This window comes from Bos taurus, chromosome 20 (assembly GCF_002263795.3).
Source record: "Bos taurus isolate L1 Dominette 01449 registration number 42190680 breed Hereford chromosome 20, ARS-UCD2.0, whole genome shotgun sequence".
Taxonomy (NCBI): domain Eukaryota; kingdom Metazoa; phylum Chordata; class Mammalia; order Artiodactyla; family Bovidae; genus Bos; species Bos taurus.
The window spans coordinates 41,545,810-41,565,050 of NC_037347.1; the positions used below are offsets into that span (position 1 = coordinate 41,545,810).

The 19,241-nt window shown below is 42.8% G+C and overlaps 1 protein-coding gene across 8 annotated transcripts in view; it reads right to left on the reverse strand.

The window, feature by feature from the left end:
• Window positions 1-19,241, reverse strand: part of PDZD2 (PDZ domain containing 2) — a 404,359-nt gene that overhangs the window by 42,776 nt on the left and 342,342 nt on the right. For all 8 annotated transcript variants that reach the window (XM_024981518.2, XM_024981521.2, XM_024981525.2 and 5 more), the window contains 3 exons: window positions 13,070-13,181; window positions 4,496-4,641; window positions 798-917 (listed from right to left, as the gene is read on the reverse strand). In XM_024981518.2, coding sequence (XP_024837286.1) covers window positions 798-917; window positions 4,496-4,641; window positions 13,070-13,181 — 378 coding nt within the window. The remainder of the gene's footprint in view (window positions 1-797; window positions 918-4,495; window positions 4,642-13,069; window positions 13,182-19,241) is intronic.

The window sequence follows — 19,241 nt, forward strand, 5'->3', positions numbered from 1 at the left end:
TCCAGCCAAGAATACTGGAGTGGGTTGCCATGCCCTTCTCCAGAGGGTCTATTCTGACCCAAGGATCAAACCTGGGTCTCCTGCATTGCAGTTGGATTCTCTACCATCTGAACCATGAGGGAAGCCCGTAGAGTTGAGTTAGTAGCTACAAATTCATGTGTTCCCCTCACCATGACCCTCCTCAGATCCACTTGCATTATGCTAGCTATGCATTATATTAAAGGGTGAAAAGTTTTAGGTAAACATTTGAAATTGCTGACATTTTACAATCTTTTGCTCTCCAAAGATGTCAGTTTCACATGGATCAATTAATAGCTCATAGCTATGCAGGTGCCATATCTGTTTTATTCATTTTTGTATAATATCAAATGGATATCAAAATGGCTATTTTGATATTTGTATAACAAATTATTTGTCATTATTCCTCTTATGATAATGGGAATGCCATGAAATTCATTCAAAAGGATAACAAGGGGGCATTCCTTGAAGCGGCAGGGTCTGATTTTCTTTCAGTAGTGGTACAAGCTGGGGCATTTACCGCCCCCCTTGATGGTGCCCTAGCTGCCAGGTGATGACTCCTGAAATCATAAGGGCAAAACAGGTTTGATGATGTCACCTGCAGGGCCATGGGAAAGGATGCCAGGGTGTCCACTCAAATCTACCCAAAGGCCACTTACTTGATTCTTCTTTATACCTTTTCCCTTACTTTATGTAAAAACAACACTAAAAAGGAATCATTTAAAATATATATACTAGCATTTCCTTGAGAGCAAAACAGTGCACACAAAAGAGCTCACCTTGCCCTTTTCTTTGTACAGCCCAATGATGGAGATGACTGACGGCCGGATGAGTCTCCACGGAGATTCCACCTGAGTTGTGCTTAGTGAGCGAGTGGACTTCTTCACAATGTGGTATTCCTAAAAGTCAGCACATGAGGTCACAGATCGTCTCACTTATCCTGCTGTGGTCCCTGGTATAAAAATATACTCAGATTTGGGAAACCTCAGTTGTCTTTTGTGTTAGATGGCCATTGGCCTGTGGTCCATACCTGGTCCAGTGGGTTAAATAAAGCTTATTATAAAGCACATTGGAGGAACAGCCCCAACTGTGATGGACTGCCACGTCTTCTTTCCCCACATAAACAACCTAGGCTGCACCTTCCTCGAGCCTACTCCACATATCCTACTTTTTGCTTTCTGGAGTCGAGTAAGGGACCAGAAACCGAGGGGCCTTGGAGACGTAGAATGAGCATCCTCTGGTCAGGGTCTCCGCTGGAAGTCACCCCTGCCCCCACTCCAAGTTCACAGTCATGGTTAGCAAGTAGCTCATCATTTCAAGCTCAATTCATTCACTCAAAACTCAGCAAGCTTTTGTTTCTTATAAAACCCAAACCGCAAACCCAGACAACTGTTATTCCGTATAAAAAAAATCCCTCTGAGAGACTGCAGCAGCTTCAGCTCTGATCCCTCACATTTGGAAAATGAAATACTTTTCCACAAGCCACACTTTCCCTTTCTGGCACGCAGCAGCTCAAAATCTTGATCTCTTTTCCCTTCCCATCACCCACCAAGTCCAGAGGGTGGGTGTAAGCAGTGTGGACCATTCATAATATAAACAAGAGAGTAAATGAATCTATTCCTAAAGCACTGCGACAATCTAGCTCCTTGCTATTCTTTTTAGAAGCATACATTTCTTAAATGACATAGATATTCTAGCATAAACAACAAAATCATTTCATGTTTAATATGAGAAAAAAAGACACTAGAAAACAGTCTTTATCCTTAATCAGCATATTCTACATTCGAAGGTAGAAATGAGATCTGCTAATGATATTTTCGTGTTCCTAGCAGCTTAGAACAACTATATCTTGCAGTTTTACATAATATCTGTCCGCTATGTTGGCCTCCCAGCCTCTGATTCATTTAAAAAAAAAGAAAATGATGTTGGCTTGGCAAGGTTACCACCCTTTTACCGAAACTATTATGGAAATACTTTGGCCACCTGATGTGAAGAGGCCACTCATTGTAAAGACCCTGTTGCTGGGAAAGACTGAGGGCAGGAAGAGAAGGGGACGAGAGAGGATGAGACGGTTGGATGGCATTGTTGACTTGATGGACATGAGTCTGAGCAAACTCCGGGAGTTGGTGATGGACAGGGAAGCCTGGCGTGCTGCAGTCTGTGGGGTCACAAAGAGTTGGACACGACTGAGCAACTGAACTACAACAATTATGGAAACAGCCAGGCATAGCCCTCGAATATAGAGGTTCATGTGCAGACTCACAAGGGAACTCTTTCTCTGATTAACAACCTCCAGCAGAGCCTTCTTCCATCTGCCCTGTAGGAATCAGAGGCCAGCAGGCCTCACTCTTGTCCTGAAGAGTTTTAGGGGTCTCACTGCACTTTTACACTTCTGTCATCCCATTTGGCAGCCATGAGCCCACCTGTGGTCATCTATATTTAAATTAAGATATATGAAAATTAAAAATGTATTCCTCAGTCTCTCTAGCCACTTTTCATGTGCTTCAAAGGCACATGTGGCTACCATACTGGGTAGTGTAGACATAAAACATTTCCATCACTGCAGAAAGCTTTACTGGGTAGCTCTAATCTAGACGATACTTTTTAGTGGAGGGAGGATAGGAGAGAGAAAGAGAAAGAGAGGAGGAGAGAGGAAGGGGCTTCCCTATGGCTCAGCAGTAAAGAATCGCTGCCCATGCAGATGTGGGTTCGATCCCTAGATCAGGAAGATCTCCTGGAGTAGAGAATGGCAACCACTTCAATATTCTTGCCTGGGAAATCCCATGGACAGAGGAACCTGGTGGGCTACAGTCTGTGAGGTCACAAAAGACTAGGATGTGACTTAACAACTAATCAACAAAAGTGGAAGGAAGGAAAGAAAGAAAGAAAGGCAAATCCTGGGAGAAAGAGAAAAAGGCAGAAAAAAGAGGACAGAAAAGAAAGAACAACTCGAAGAGGGAAAAACAGCTTCTTGTTTAAAATCTTGCATTAGCTTGTGTTTCTTGGTTCCTAGAAGCCTGTTCTTTTGTTGCTGTTCAGTCGCCAGATCGTGTTCAACTCTTCACGACCCAGTAGGCTGCAGCACACCAGGCTTCCCTGTTCCTCACCATCTCCTGGACTTTGGAAATAGATCATTTCCGGCCATAAATACAGTCAGGTTTCCTCGTGAGTCAGTTAAGAAGTCAGCACCTTAGTGCTGGACATCCTTGGCCAGGACAACAGGAGACCTGCTTTCATTTTCCGCACTGACCAAAACATTCTGGCAATGTGGCTCTCTGACGGCTTCTTAATCTCCCCGTTGATCCAACTGGATCATGCTGCCCAGGACACACACTTGTCTCCAGACATGGGTTTTAACCAGGCCTCATGCGAGTTTTCTGCTCTGCTTTTTCTCATTGCCCCAAGTTCAGTGGCCCTTGGTGGATTCAGCACATGACAGCCTAATCAGCAGTGGCCTCTGAAACACAGGCACTTTCTAATTGTATTCAGGTCAGGCCAAACTCCCTGCACAGTGATTCTGGTGTATCGCTTGGAACTAAATACTCAACCTCTTTGGGATTTAGCTACCCTATCCGTAAAAATGTGAGACACCCAAAGCAAGAGCCCAACCCAGATGACCTGAGCTAGGTCTTCTAGAACTCTGATACCTGAGTCTCCATGCACTTAAGGGTATCACAGCTGTCACTCCCTCTGCCCCCCATCTCTGCTTCACTGAGGCCTGGGGACCGGATGCCAGTGACCCCTCTGCACTCTGGCTGACGGTGCCAGGACTGGAAGAACACTCCACAAGTTCCCAGAGACTGAGCCTGCTCCTGACTTGGTTAGGAGACGTCCACCAGGTATTGACTGGGTTGAGGACGATGAAGTCGAGGGGAGCCCCTGTGCAGGGCTGCGGAGTCCTGAGCTCTGCTGGGGACAGAATATGAACATCCCCACCCCCCTCAGTCCTCTCTGCAGTCTCTTCTGACTTTGGCTGTTGGAGCCGTTACTGTATAAGAGGTAGGATCCAGGCACACACCATAGCCAACCCCGCCACGTATCCACACCCACCTACCCACCAGGCTCTGCCGACACACAACACACCCACGGAACAAGAGACGGTGGTTCACCACAGACCGTGAGGCGCCATTGTCTCCTGGCAATGGAAGTGGCTCTCATTTCCAAAACACACAGTGGAAGAGAATGGAGATTTTGAGATTCAACAAGGGATTTTTTTCCCCCTTCTCTTCTATTTCCAAATATTAAGCTGACTTCTCTCTAGCCTCCCTGGATAGACCTTACTGACTATACTATATCTCTTGTCCTAAATACTTCTGGCCCTCATACACAAACAGGTCTTCAGAACATGAAGCTCCTGCTGGCCTCTGAGAGAATAACAGAAAACCTGGAGACCCATGGTTCGAAACGTGCTCTTCTGCCTGTAGCCAAGTAGCTATGACTGGATAAGAAAGTCAGGGGCTCCACAGTGCTGTGCTACCTGTGATGTGCCCGTCGAGTCCAGGAGCTGGGGAAGGGAATGCTTCCGGCCATCTCGGGAGACCTCTAACATCCTGGCCCGGGGGTCACCATGTCGCACCATCAGTTCATTATATTCTTCAACAGACTCTAGACGGTGTACACCACCTTGAAAAAACAGAGGGAAAACATGACGAGATATAGAATGAAGAGAATCTTAGGAGCATGTACAGGTAAAAACTTGTTGCATTTACACCTACATTCACGGTTGCTCAGATGGCCTGGTGGCCAATACCTGGCTCATCATGTTCTCTTGTCAAGTTCTGCATGAGCTTGGGGTGTGTTGAGGCCATAATGCCAGACTCTGAAGAAAGTGCTAGTTTTTAAAGTGACCAGTTTGGATAAAGGGTAATGTATATATTTAATCCAACTAAGATGTAGCTGTGGTTGATAAGGCAATAAGCAATGGTGAGAATGCTATCAGCGGATGGCTTTTTAGTGATGGAGGAATATCACTTTGTGATTGGTAGTAGACCCTTGTGGTAGATGCTTTTTTTCATGTATAGCAATGGACATTTAAACAAACTTTTAGTTAAAGTATAACTTACAGAGAAGTGCACAAAACCATTCCATGAAATTTCACAAAATAAACCTGTCAATAACCAACATCCAGACTAAGACATGGACTATCACCAGGTCTCCAAATCCCTTTTGTGCCACTGAACACTGCTCACCAAGGGCAGCCATTATCCCGACTTCAAACATCATAGATTGTTGTTGTTTAGTTGCTAAGTCATGTCCGACTCTTGGCTACCCCATGAACTGTAGCCCACCAGGCTCCTCTGTCAATGGGATTTCCCAGGCAAGAATACTGGAGTGGGTTGCCCTTTCCTTCTGCAGGGGATCTTTCTGACCCAGGGATCAAACCTGCGAGCTCCTGCTTGGCAGGTGGATTCTTCACCACTGAGCCACCCGGGAGGTCCAACATCACAGATTATTTTCACCTATTTGATATAAACGAACACATACAACATGTTCGTTTTGAATCTGGCTCCTATTCTCAGTATTTGTGAAATTCCATCGTGTTGTTGCATGCCAATAGATTGTTCACCCCATTTTTGCACACTATTTCATCATATAAACATACCACGATTTATCTATCCATTCTATTGCTAATGGACATTTGATTTGTTTCCAGTTTTAGACCTAGAATAAGGGTCAGAAAACATTTTTCTGTAAAGGCCAGATAATAAATGTTTTAGGGTTTATGAGTCACAGATGGTCTCAGCACACATTCTTTCATTTTTTTAAGATGCACTAAAAATGTAGAAAGCATTTCTATCTGTGGGCCACACTAATACACTTGTGGGTGGTAGTCTGCGGACCCTGATCTAGAATATACTGTTGGACATTCTGTGCATGTTGTGTCTGTTGGATCTATCTAGAATGAGAGTGGCTGGGTTACAGGCATGCGTTCCCTTTCGCCAAGTGGGATCACCAGGGTGCATTACGGCTTGTTCCTCCACATACTTGTTAGACTTACTAGTGCCAGTCTTTCTAATTTTGACCACTCTGTTAGAGTGGATAATAATGGTATCTCACTGTGGTTTTTAATTTACATTTCACTAAGGACTAATGGAGATCAAATTAAAGGAGATGAAACCAGTCAATCCTAAAAGAAATCAGTCCTAAATATTCATTAGAAGGACTAATGTGGAAGCTGAAGCTCCAATACTTTGGCCACCTGATGTGAAGAGCCAACTCATTAGATAAGACCCTGATGCTGGGAAAGATTGAAGGCAGGAGGAGAAGGGGACAACAGAAGATTAGATGGTTGGATGGCATCGCTGACTCAATGGACATAAGTTTGAGCAAGCTCTGGGAGATGGTGATGGACAGGGAAGCCCGGTGTGCTGCAGTCTTTGGGGTCACAAAGACTTGGACATGACTGAGTGATTGAACAACAAAGGACTAATGGGACTGAGCTTCTTTTCAAATATTCATTGACAGTTTTTCTTTTTTAAGGCCGTAAACAGACTGTTCAAGTCTTTTGCTCTTTTATCCTTTTTTCCTTTTTCAATTGGACTACTAGAAAATTTTGGTTTTTTTTCCTTTGCTCATTCTTTTATTGGGTTTTTCTCTGTTAATTTACAGGAATTTTATTTATTATTATTAATATATTTTGGATATGAGTCCTTTGTGGAATCTATGTATTACAAATATATTTTCTGACTTTGATTCTTTCAATGGTATTTTTTGATAACCAAAAGTTCATAATTTTAATGTAGAACAACATATCATATTTTCTCTTTATGGTTGGCACTCTGTATCTTTTTTAAGGGGCTTCCTTGGTAGCTCCTGCAATGCAGGAGACCCCAGGTCGATCAATGAATTGGGAACACCCCCTGGAGAAGGGAACAGCTACCCACTTCAGTATTCTGGCCTGGAGAACTCCAGGGACTGTATAGTCAATGGGGTCACAAAGAGTCAAACATGACTGAGCAACTGTCACATCTTGTTTAATAAATCATTAACAATTTTTAAACACATCTTTATCATACGTAGTTTAGTTACTAAGTCGTGTCCATCTCTTTGTGACCCTGTGGACTGCAACACACCAGGCTTCCCTGTCCTTCACCATCTCTTGGAGTTTGCTCAAATTTATGTTCACTGAGTCACTGGCTGAGTCATGACTATCTAAGCATCTCATCCTTGGCTGCCCTCTTCTTCTTTTGCTTTCAATCTTTCCTAACACCAGGGTCTTTTCCAGTGAGTTGGCTCTTCACATCAGGTGGCCAAAGTGTTGGAGCTTCAGCATCAGTTCTTTCAGTGAATACTTTGGGTTGCTTTCCTTTAGGACTGGTTTGATCTCCTTGCAGTTCAAAGGACTCTCAAGAGTCTTCTCCAACACAAGAGTTCAAAAGCATTAATTCTTCAGCACTCAAGCCTTCTTTATGGTCGAACTCTCATATCCATAGATGACTACTGGAAAAACCATAGCTTTGACTAGACGGACCTTTGTCAGCAAAGTGATGTCTTTGCTTTTTAATACACTGTCAGAAGGCAATGGCACCCCACTTCAGTACTCTTGCCTGGAAAACCGCATGGACGGAGGAGCCTGACCCAGGGCTGCAGTCCATGGGGTCGCTCAGAGTCGGACACGACTGAGCGACTTCACTTTCACTTTTCACTTCCATGCATTGGAGAAGGAAATGGCAACCCACTCCAGGGTTCTTGCCTGGAGAATCCCAGGGACGGGGGAGCCTGGTGGGGTGCCGTCTATGGGGTCGCACAGAGTCGGACACAACTGAAGCGACTTAGCAGCAGCAGCAGCAGATTTGTCATAGCTTTCCTTCCAGGGAGCAAGTATCTTTCAATTTCATGGCAGCAGTGATTTTGGAGCCCAAGAGAATAAATAAAATCTGTTAACTGCTTCTACTTTTTCCCCATCTATTTGCCATGAAGTGATGGGATGGGATGCCATGATCTTTGTTTTTTGACTGTTGAGTTTTAAGCCAGCTTTTCTACTCTCCTCTTTCACCCTCACAAAGGACTCTTTAGTTCCTCTTCACTTTCTACCATTAGTGTGGTATCATCTGCATATGTGAGGTTGTTGATACTTCTCCTGGCAATCTTTACTCCAGCTTGTGATTCATCCAGCCCAGCATTTCACATGATGTACTCTGCATAGGAGTTAAATAAGCAGGGTGACAATATACAGCCTTGACGTACTCCTTTCCCAATTTGGAACCAGTCAGTTGTTCCACGTCTGGTTCTAACTGTTGCTTCTTGATCCTGTACACAGGTGTCTCAGGAGGCAGGTAAGTTGATCTGGTATTCCCATCTCTTTGAGAATTCTCCACAATTTGTTGTGATCCACACAGTCAAAGGATTTAGCATAGTCGGTGAAGCAGAAGTTTATATTGTATACTATTTTAAAATAGGATACTTTAAGGGACTTTATCTAAAAATTTTTATTTATTTAAATTGAAGTACATTTTTACGTATGATATAAATTATACATGTATAATACAGTGTTTAACAATCATTAAAAATTATATTCCATTCATAGTTATTATAAAATATAGGCTATATCCCCTGTATTATACAATATATCCTACATATAAAACTATGTAGTTTACTTTGTACATAATAGCTTCTACCTCTTAATCCACTACTCCCCCCTCCCCTTCCCTCATCTTTCTCCCCAGTGGTAATCACTAGTTTGTTCTCTATTATCTCTAAGTCTGCTTCTTTTTTTGCTATATTCATCAGTTTGTTGTATTTTTTAGCTTCTACATATAAGTGGTATCATACAGTACTTTCTTCATCTGTCTGACTGCTTTTACTTAGCTTACTACCCTCCAAGTCCCTCCATGCCGCTGCAAATGGCATCATTTCACACCTTTTTATGGTGGAGTAATATTCCATATATACACAGACAAACACACCACATCTTCCTTATCCGTTCAGCTGTTGATGAACACGCAAGTTGCTCCCATATCTTGCAACTGTAAGTAATGCTGTTGTGAACACTGGGGTGCATGCATCTTTTTGAATTAGTGTATTTAGTGTTTTTTTTGATACTTCTTTTCCAGAAGTGGAACTGGTGGGTCATATGGTAGTTCTATTTTTAGTTTTATGAGAAACAGCCATACTGTTTTCCATTGTGGCTGTGTCAGTTGACATTCCTACCAACAGTGTATCAGAGTTTAAAGACTTTAATCTTAAATGATGGATCAATTATATTGAATATAGTTACAATCACATTACAATGTTTACATTATGCACCAATATATGTGTATATCCATGTATATGTATGTATATAACTATATACACATACAGATTCTTTGAAATGTCAAATTCTTCTATTTAATATTTTAGTTGATGACTTAAAAAATTTTAATTTATCTAAAAATTTCTCAGGAAGATTTTCATGAAATAAAATCAGATGATTCTGTACTCTTTTAAAAATAATATATTGCTGAGTTTTTAACAATGATGAAAAGCTAGAATGGTGCTGATACAGTTATAATGGACATCACTAAAGGCCTGGGTTTTCAAAAGCTACATATTAACTTTGTGATACAAATTTCAGGTTTTCAAACATCTGAAATTCCTTTGCAATCAAAAGAAAAATTTTCATTTAAAAATATCACAGACCTAAGGCATTAACATGGATAAATCAAAAAATACCAAAGTTAAAAGGGAACCCTACTGGCAAAAAAGGAGGTATGAAGTAAAGAAAACTCTGGTTAGAATATCAGGAAAAATGTTCCATGAAATCACTTCAGTCACTTTGGAGCCAGACGGGCCAAAATCTTAGTGGAAATGGTTGGAACCTCTTTAGAGAACCTCCTTAATAATTCATGACTTAATAACTCATGGCCAGATTAATCTATCTTGGCATGCTTACTCATATGAACAAGATTTATTAGAAGAAAATTCCTTTTGAGCTGACAGGGAAGCACTTGCCATCAACAGAAGAGAAACCACATACGGTAGTGTCTGTAGATAATATACTGATACGTGAATACCAGAGTGACTCACTTATGAAAATATGAAATAAATATCCAAGTTTACAGGACCCAGAAATTAGGAAGTGATCACATTAAAATCTCCTGTATTCAAATGTCTTTAGACTGAACATATTTCAAAGCACTGAATGAAGAACCAATTCCTTAAGCCTCTTTAACGTGCCTCCAAATTACTTTTCCAGTCTTATCTCCCACTAGCCTGCTTGGTGAATTCATTGCTCCAGCCTGCGAATTCTCAGAGGAGAGCATTTGTCCTCCACCTACATCCGTCCCCAAACTGGGGAGCATATAAATATCACTGAAGTTTCCCCCAAGTTTGCCTGTACCATCACCTCCTGTGCCAAGAATCTCCTCCCCCCTAATCTTTCTGCTGGACTGAATCATGGTTGTGGCTGGATTATTGTATCTTTCAGACAGCTGAGGCAGAAAAACAGTTGCCAAAAACTTCTCTAACCCATTTTTTTCCCCCCATTGTCCCAAAATATTTCTCATGCATTTTGTCCCAAGCCTAGACCCTGGTTTTCCTCCTCTTGTGTTCTGCCTAGTCCTGCCTGTGTACTGGCTTTCCTTCATCCTGCCCACTCTGGATGCCTCCCCCAGGCACCACAACTCAGAGAGACCTCAGTCTTCACAACTTTCGTGCATACTTCATCATGACCTGCAACTTGGAATCTTCCTGTCTGAACCCAATCAAGCATCTTCCCCTCTTAAGAGTGGACAATGACAATGATGGATGTGATATTAACCATGACAGTGATGACAGAGGCAGCTACCACGTGGTGAGGGCCTATCGCAGCCACATTTTGGAATGGCAGTGCCATATGCATTCTCTCTACTGGATCTCTCAACAAGGCTGACTTAGAAGGCACTCACATTGATATGCACAATACATGTATATTATAACCCTCATCTTATTGGTGAAAAAGTTGAGACCCAGAGAAATCACCTGCTCCAGGTCACACAGCCAGCAATGGCAGAGCTGGGAACTGAACACAGGTCTTCCTGACTTCGTGCATGTGCTCCTTCTACTATATTTCCTTGTTACGGCCTTGTGAGTCTGCGGAAAATACAGGAAGAGAAGGCGGCTTGCATTTGTGGCAAACAATAGCCAGTTCTGGATTTAGTACTCAGTTGAATGTCCAGCATGGTTTAAATCAATAGTACGAACGTGGAAAGTCATGGATCTGAAAGGTCATCAGCTAGGATCCCCTCCCCACATCATAAACCCCCAGTCTGAGGAATAGGATTCTCTCCATGACCTCCAGGAAGCTGAGAGGTGGTGGGAAGAACTCTGGAGGGCAGACTGAATGAGCGACCTTTGGGATCCCCTTAATTTCTCTGGTCACATCCATAAAATGAGGAATGTGACTACACTGGTTTCAAAGGTCACTGTATTTCCCTAGAACTCTGTGAGCCTTCCCTGGGAATTGTTTATAAGGTACTGATCAGAGAGATGACCCAAAAACCCCCTCCCCTGCCCAAACACACAGGATTTAAATGTATTCCTCACAGGTGATCCTCGGGGCTGAAGGGGAGCTGTTGTTTCCTTCCTGTGAGGACCATCAGCCTGACCTTTCTCTTTGGTCTTACTATCCTCTGGTCATTACACTTTTTGTTGCAAACCCATACCCTAACAGTCATAAATGACACTACCTAATTATTCTGAGTTATAAATACAAAGCAACTCATTTTGTTACTCAGGTTTTCTTGTTTTTAAATGGATGTATATCCTAAATCTGCCACCTTACCTGAGAATAATAGAGGCGGAGGCAGTGTGGGCTGGAGATGCTCTTGGTTGGCAGCCATAGACACCGCCCAACCCCTCCACTGATGTGGGCAGCAGAAAGAGGAAACTGACTTACGGGGGGATGGTAACACACCAGGCTTTGTGTGAGGTGCTTCTATGCGTGCTTTTGTTTTGTTTTTATCTGTTCAACCTTTTAAAGTTGGGACTATCTTCTCCTGTTTTAGGTGAGACAGGAAGTTTACGGAGGTTCAATAACTGGCCCAGGGTCACAAGGTAACTCAAGAGCTGATGGGTAAACTTGATTCTGCCAAGCTTCCAAACTCTTGCTTTTCCTGTTAGACCGGATGTCCTTCACAGGTGGGTAGCCAAGGGGTGATTTTTCTATCAGACCAGCAGACACAGTGCTGAGGGCCCAAGCCAATCTTAGGGGTCCACAAAAATGTTTTAATTTCTTTTAAATTCAGGAGGAAAAAAAAAATGAACGTAAGAGTAACTAATAGATAATGAATCGAGCTTGTACCTTTATATCAATGCACCCATAAAATATAATTTTTTTTCCCCTCTTGTTTTGTAGAAAAAGCTTGACAAGGTGAAAGTGCCTCAGACATTGTCACAAAAGTCACAATGTGTCCCCACACACAGCCTCTGACTTTCTCTCTCAGGGCCTAGGCCAGCTGCTAGGAAGATGTGCCCAGGAAACATCAGATCTCTTTATTACAAAAGCTACAACTAGGTCCCAATGCCCCCTCCATTTAGTTGAGATGCACATTTGATACTTTAAAAAAAAAAAAAAACCCAGTTCTTTGCTCCAGGTTCTGGTGGACCAGCGGTTTGGGGAATAGGTATGTTTGCTGGAAAGATAGGCCATCAGGAATATTCCACAGAGAAAGGGTCACCTGAAGTAAATGAACCAAACACAACAGGAAATTTACATTTAAGCAGAGACAAACAGAGATGTTGACATTCCCTTCATTATGACTCAAATGAAAATACTCATGTGGGCAGCCAGGCTGAAGGCAGTTATGCCTGGGGCATGCACCATCAAAAATAAAACAATCTGGAAGTTTTATGGAAAAAAGATGGTTAGATAGCATCACCGCCTCAATGGACATGAATTTGAGCAAACTCCAGGAGATAGTGGAGGACAGAGGAGCCTGATGGGCTACAGTCCATGTGGTTGCAAAGAGTCGGACATGATTTAGTGACTGAATAACAACAACGAAAGAAAAAAAGAGTTGATCGTGCTAATAACCTTATCTTCCCATTCCTGAAGCCGTAAGCTCCCAATCAGGCAGGCAAAGAGTCCACTTACCTGACAGGCGACTCTTGAGCTTCATCTTACTGCTGCCTTGTTTGGGACTTTCCAAGTTCCCCTTGGATTCCTCGGGGCCGCATGCATCATGGGGCTCCTCTGTTCCAGGCATCTGAAATGCAGAGAGCACAGAGTTGACGGGAGAGGCCAGCCCATGGTCACTTATGCCATTTCCTCCAAGATCTTTACCTCAAGGCTCAAAGAGCAGCAGTACAGGTGTCACATGAGAAAAAAAGTTCATGGGATCAAAGCACAGCCCTTCAGATAATCTGGAACCACAAAGCCTCATGCTGACAAGACAAGTTCCTCCTCAGCACGAATCTCACTACACAGGATAGAACCAGTTCAGTTCAGTCGCTCAGCTGTGTCTGACTCTTTGTGACCCCATGGACTGCAGCACAGCAGGCTTCCCTGCCCATCACTAACTCCCGGAGCTTGCTCAAACTCATGTCCATTGAGTCGGTGATGCCATCCAACCATCTCATCCTCTGTCGTTCCCTTCTCCTCCTGCCTTCAATCTTTCCCAGCATCAGGGTCTTTTCTAAAAGAGTCAGTTCTTCTCATCAGGTGGCCAAAGTATTGGAGTTTCAGCTTTAGCATCAGTCCTTCCAATGAATATTCAGCACTGATTTCCTTCAGAATGGACTGGTTGGATCTCCTTGCAGTCCAAGGGACCCTCAAGAGTCTTCTCCAAGACCACAATTCAAAAGCCTCAGTTCTCCAGCGCTCAGCCTTCTTTATGGTCCAACTCTCACATCCATACATGACTACTGGAAAAACCACAGTTTCGGCTAGATGCACCTTTGTTGACAAGGTTTCAAACTGGAAAGAGCCCCTGGGGTCATTTTGTTACTTGAGAAGGAACATGAGTTTGAATGGACTCAGGGAGATAGTGAAGGACAGGGAAGCCTGGGGCACTGCAGTCTATGGGGTCGCAAAGAGTCAAACATAACTTAGCGACTGAACAACAACAGGTCAACAGGATATTCCATCTGCCATATTCCTGTTAGAAACAAATGACAAGCCCAAAGTGCTGTGGCTTCTGCTAAGCCCCACCAAGACTTCATACCTAAAGGACCTTCTTTTCTGCCTATAAAACCTTCCATTTCATACAGAGGGTCTTTCTACTTTCTAGACAGGATGCTGCCTGATAAAAGAATTGCTGAATAAAGCCAATTAGATCTTCAAATTTACTCAGCTGAATTTTTTTTAAACACTCCTTAGTACTGATTAAATACCTTCCAGAATCAAGCAGCACTTAGGATACATAGAACTCTTCATGATCAGCCCACATGTCTGTAAATTGTAAATCCACATTACCAGACACCCAGAGGTGAAGAAGAAAGGATGGCACTAAGACCCCTTAGCCATCCATCTGAGAAAAGCCCAACATGCTATGAAAAGCTATGTTTATTAGAGAGGAAAAGGAGAGTTGAGAGTGTTTATAAAAACACCTGGAGGGTAAATTTACATGTACAAAACTTAGGAGACACACCAAACAAATGAGCCTTGTCATTTGAAATTGTACTTTCCTTTAAGGTTCTAGAGAAAAAAAGTCAAATTAATTAAAAGAGATAAGATTTACACTAAGGAACATATATGTACTTTAAAAAGAAACAGATGATATCCTTTACCACTCACAGCAGTCATTGGAAAGCCATGTAATTATAATGTTTAAAAAAAACCCTGAATTTTAACAGGTAATAAAAAATGTACAGAGTATATAAAATTCAGCTTATGAAAATATATAAAGTAAGCAGTAAGAGTAATCTCCCAGGTAATCCCCCTTTTATAAGGCAATTGTTTATATCTAAATCTAACCTGTTAAATATTTGAAGAATTCCCCCCTCCCCCACAAGTTCAAGTATCTTTTGGGATTAGAAAGAAGAAAAGAAAGGTTCTGAGAAATGAGGAGATGTAGGCAAATTGAGGAAGAGGCGTTGGGAAAACAAATTAATCTTGATACATAAAACAAAGATAAATTTGGTGAATTCCTATTACAATGTCAGAGACTGGCAGGTCTCCAGGTTTAAATTATGAAGTCAACGCAGAAATGGAATCCTGAGGGTGAGTTTAGAGATTCTCTAGAGGGACACCCTTCCTAACAGCAAATTGAGACATTAATTCCCATACAGTGCAGAAGAAGCCTTGTGGAGACATGCCAGGGTCTCAGGGTGTGGCGGGGGGTGGTGGGGGAGAGGAGACATGCAAATAGGAATAATCCAGAGAGAAGCCTCAGGGCCTCTCCTTTGCCTGGCCTAAGTACTTTATGTAAACAATCTGTCTGCAGACTGTTAACAGCAATTACTGGATAGAGAGTAAAATTCCTGGTTCATTGTGGTTATACCACGAGACCTAGGCTCCCAGCAATAGGTACTCCTCAATTTGCTGGGTATTACCTCGTCCTCTGGTGGGCTTCCCTGGTGGCTCAGAGGTTAAAGCGTCTGCCTGGAATGCGGGAGACCTGGGTTCAATCCCTGGATCGGGAAGATCAACTGGAGAAGGAAATGGGAACCCACTCCAGTACTCTTGCCTGGAGAAGCGCATGGAGGGAGGAGTCTGGTGGGCTACAGTCCATAGGGTTGCAAAGAGTTGGACACGACTGAGTGACTTCACCTCCACTTTCACCTCCTCTGGTGCCCATTACATGGGTGGCTTATGACACAGTGGCCAAGTCTCAGACCATCAGAAAGGCTGACAGAGAGGCTCATGCCAAGGGAGGAAAAAAATCCCAGCCTACAGTTCCTAGACCTATGGGGTTTCCTCCTTCCATCCTCCCCTCCAGTTTCCTGGCGTAGCCCCAGGTGTGCACACAGAGACATTCTGGAGATGACAGATGCACTCCCAGAAGGAAAGCAGCCTGCTTGAGGCGTCCCAACTCCTTACAGACAGGGCTGCACAGTCACTCACTCTCCCGATTTCCAGCTTCGCGTACTACCAGGGCACTTCCCGCCTCCAAAGCTTTTCCGCTAAGTTAGGACTTTGATCAATATTGTATCATACAGTTCATTCACCTCAGTTTTTTTTTTTTTTTCCCATTTAATTTTCACAACGAACGTGTCTCAAGGTAAATAATATTATCTCCATTTGACAGATGAGAAAATAAACTGAGACCCCCCCCCTCCCAAAGGAACACCCTTTTGTTTACAACATATACTTGGGATCTGGGCTTCCCTGATGGCTCTGTGGTAAAGAATCTGCCTGCCAATGCAGGAGACATGGGTTCGATCCCTGGATAGGGAAGATCCCCTGGAGAAGGAAATGGCAACCCACTCTGGTATTCTTGCCTGGGAAATCCCATGGACAGAGAAGCCTGGTGGGCTACAGTTCATGGTGTCAAAAAAGAGTCAGATACAACTTAGTGACTAAACAACAACAAAACTTGGACTCTAGGACAGATTACATGTGAAGAGTGTACAAAATGAATGGTGTGGAGTTTTATAAGAGCTTTTTTAAACATGTACCATGCTGAATCTGAAGTCTTTATGATGCACACACGCATGCTGTAAACTCTTCTTGATTTCTAGAATCTGAGGAAGGTGGTTTAGCAGAAGGCCTTAAGAAACAGTATTTCTTTTTTTCAATCCTGAAATGTACCAAAGAATGAAATAAGATTTGGTTTCTATGATCTATAAAATATCAAAAGACTGTACTAGAGAAATCTTACACTTAAGATGGTATATGTTACGTAATTACCGAAAGCCTAGAGCTAAAAGTGAAAATCAATTAGGATGGACCCAGAGATATCGCAAAAGGTGGCAAAGGGCACAGTGATGAGCTCAAGGCAGAAGTGAAATTTTATTTCAGAACCCCAAGACTGTGTAAGAAAAATATTCTGAATTTAAATGGAACCATTTCCTCTTGTAACAAAAAACTGGTCTGCCATGGTTTTAGGAGGCTTGTAACTCAATGAATAGGAAGTAGGTTGCTTAAATACATTAGTTCCAGGTTATTTCAGGAAGTAGCAACATACAAAGTACAGTTGGGCTACAATGAGCTTCTCTCCAGTCTTATGACTATTGTCTGAAAATGTCCACACTCTAAGATTTGCTGTACTCTTTTTTTTCCCTCAGACATGCAGAACAAATCAAACTGTTCTGGAAATGATGTCATCTTAGTTGTTCTAAAATGAAATGTGCAAAAAGTTCTCCTGGAAGGCCTGTGATTCAGAGAAACAGTTGATATAATCTATTATTCATCAGCCATTTCTAATTCATGTGTCATATAACAATGCCATTATATTAATGGAATGTAGTATAATTTGCCAATTTCCAGGTTACAGCCTCTCTGCTGGCACAGTTTCCCACACCCATAATCTATGAGATTCTGTCTCAATGAAGAAGACTCTCTAGCGCCTGGTTTTAAAAGCAAGGTGATAGGGCAGCGTGTTTAAGAATGCAGGGCTTATGTCTTGGTTGCACCATTTAGCAGCAATCTAGGTACATTAGTCAACCTCTCTGAGCTCTAATGCTGTCATTTGAGAAATAGGACTTGATGTAAGACTTAAATGATACTAGGCTTCTGATTGGAGAAGGAAATGGCCACCACTGCAGTATTCTTGCCTGGAGAATCCCATGGACAGAGGATCCTGGCAGGCTACAGTCCATGGGGTCCCAAAGAGTAGGGCACGACTGAAACGCCTGAGTGTGCACGCATGCAGGCTTCTGATTAAAGGTGGTAGGTTTCCCTCATAAAGCCACACTGAAATCGTGATGAAGATTTTTTTTAAATGAAAGATATAATCCCACAAAGACAAAGAGAATAGAAGACAATCATAACACAATTCTAGAAACCAGTAAGCTAATGTATGGTCATAGAACCAATCAGAGAAACTGGAGCTGGAGAAAGCCCCAGAACAGCTCAGTTTGTACACAGACCATTCACGAAGGTTCAGGAGACAGACGAGCTCTGGAAGTGGAAATGAAAGCCAGGCTGAAGCTCTGGTGTAAGAAACATCCCAAAGAGTTGGAAGTGATAACACAGGTAAGGAGTGGCTCTGATTTTGAGGGTGAGTCCCAGGGGTCTAGACAAACTTTAGAGAATTCATAAAAGCCCAGGTTATGGAAGTGGAATAGAATATGAGCCTCTCTAATTCACCACTGCCCTGGTCCAAACAGAACCAACTTCCAAAGGAGGCAGAGGACTAAGCTAGAATCTCCCCATTCCTCCCAGCTCCCACGCTTACTCCAGAGATGCAGAAGGGAGGCTCCCAGCTACACCCAAGTCGCCCACCCACTAAAGAATGTGGGAGAGTTGTTATCATCAGGTTGCTCTCTGTTCAGAATATTTGTTATTGTTCAGTCGTTCAGTCCTGTCTGACTCTTTGTGACCCCATGGACTGCAGCTCACCAGGCTTCCCTGTTCTTCACTACCTCCTGGAGTTTGCTCAAAGTCATGTCTGTTGAGTTGGTGATGATATCTAACCATCTCATCCTCTGTCTCCCCTTCTCCTGCCCTCAATCTCTCCCAGCATCAGGGTCTTTTCCAATGAGTCATCTCTTTACATCAGAAGGCCAAAGTACTGGAGCTTCAGCTTCAGCATTCAGAATATAGGTATTTTAATTAGCAATTGTATAAACCTCTGTTCTACTCTCCATATGAACTACAGGCACAGGAAATGTTTATAAAGTATAAGGAAGCTTACATGTACCACAGGTAGTGACACGTATCATGCGCATATTAAGAATGCACTGATGTTGGAGACAGTTCTCTGATTCTGTAAAGTAGCAGCAATAGTATTTATTTCTAAGGGGTTAAAATTACCTCGTTAATTATCTCACAGAGTTACTACGAGGATTAGATAAGAATGTGCTTGAGGGTACTAGTAGAGTACCTAATTGTCTACCATAGGGGTGTAGTGAAAGTCCAGTTGAAATAAACAGACAAACAAAAACCAACCCTCAAGCTTTCTCCCCACCAGATCTCAGGATGCTTCTGGCTTTGATGATTACATTGACGGGTGGTAACCTGTTAGTGGTAACCACCTGCCAATGCAGGAGACATAAGATATGAGGATTTGATCCCTGGGTTGGGAAGATCCCCTGGAGAAGGAAACGGCCACCCACCGCAGTATTCTTGCCTGGACAGAGGAGCCTGGCAGGCTACGGTCCATAGCGTTGCAGAGAGTTGGACACGACTGAAGCGACTGAGCACACTCACAGCAAGATTATAC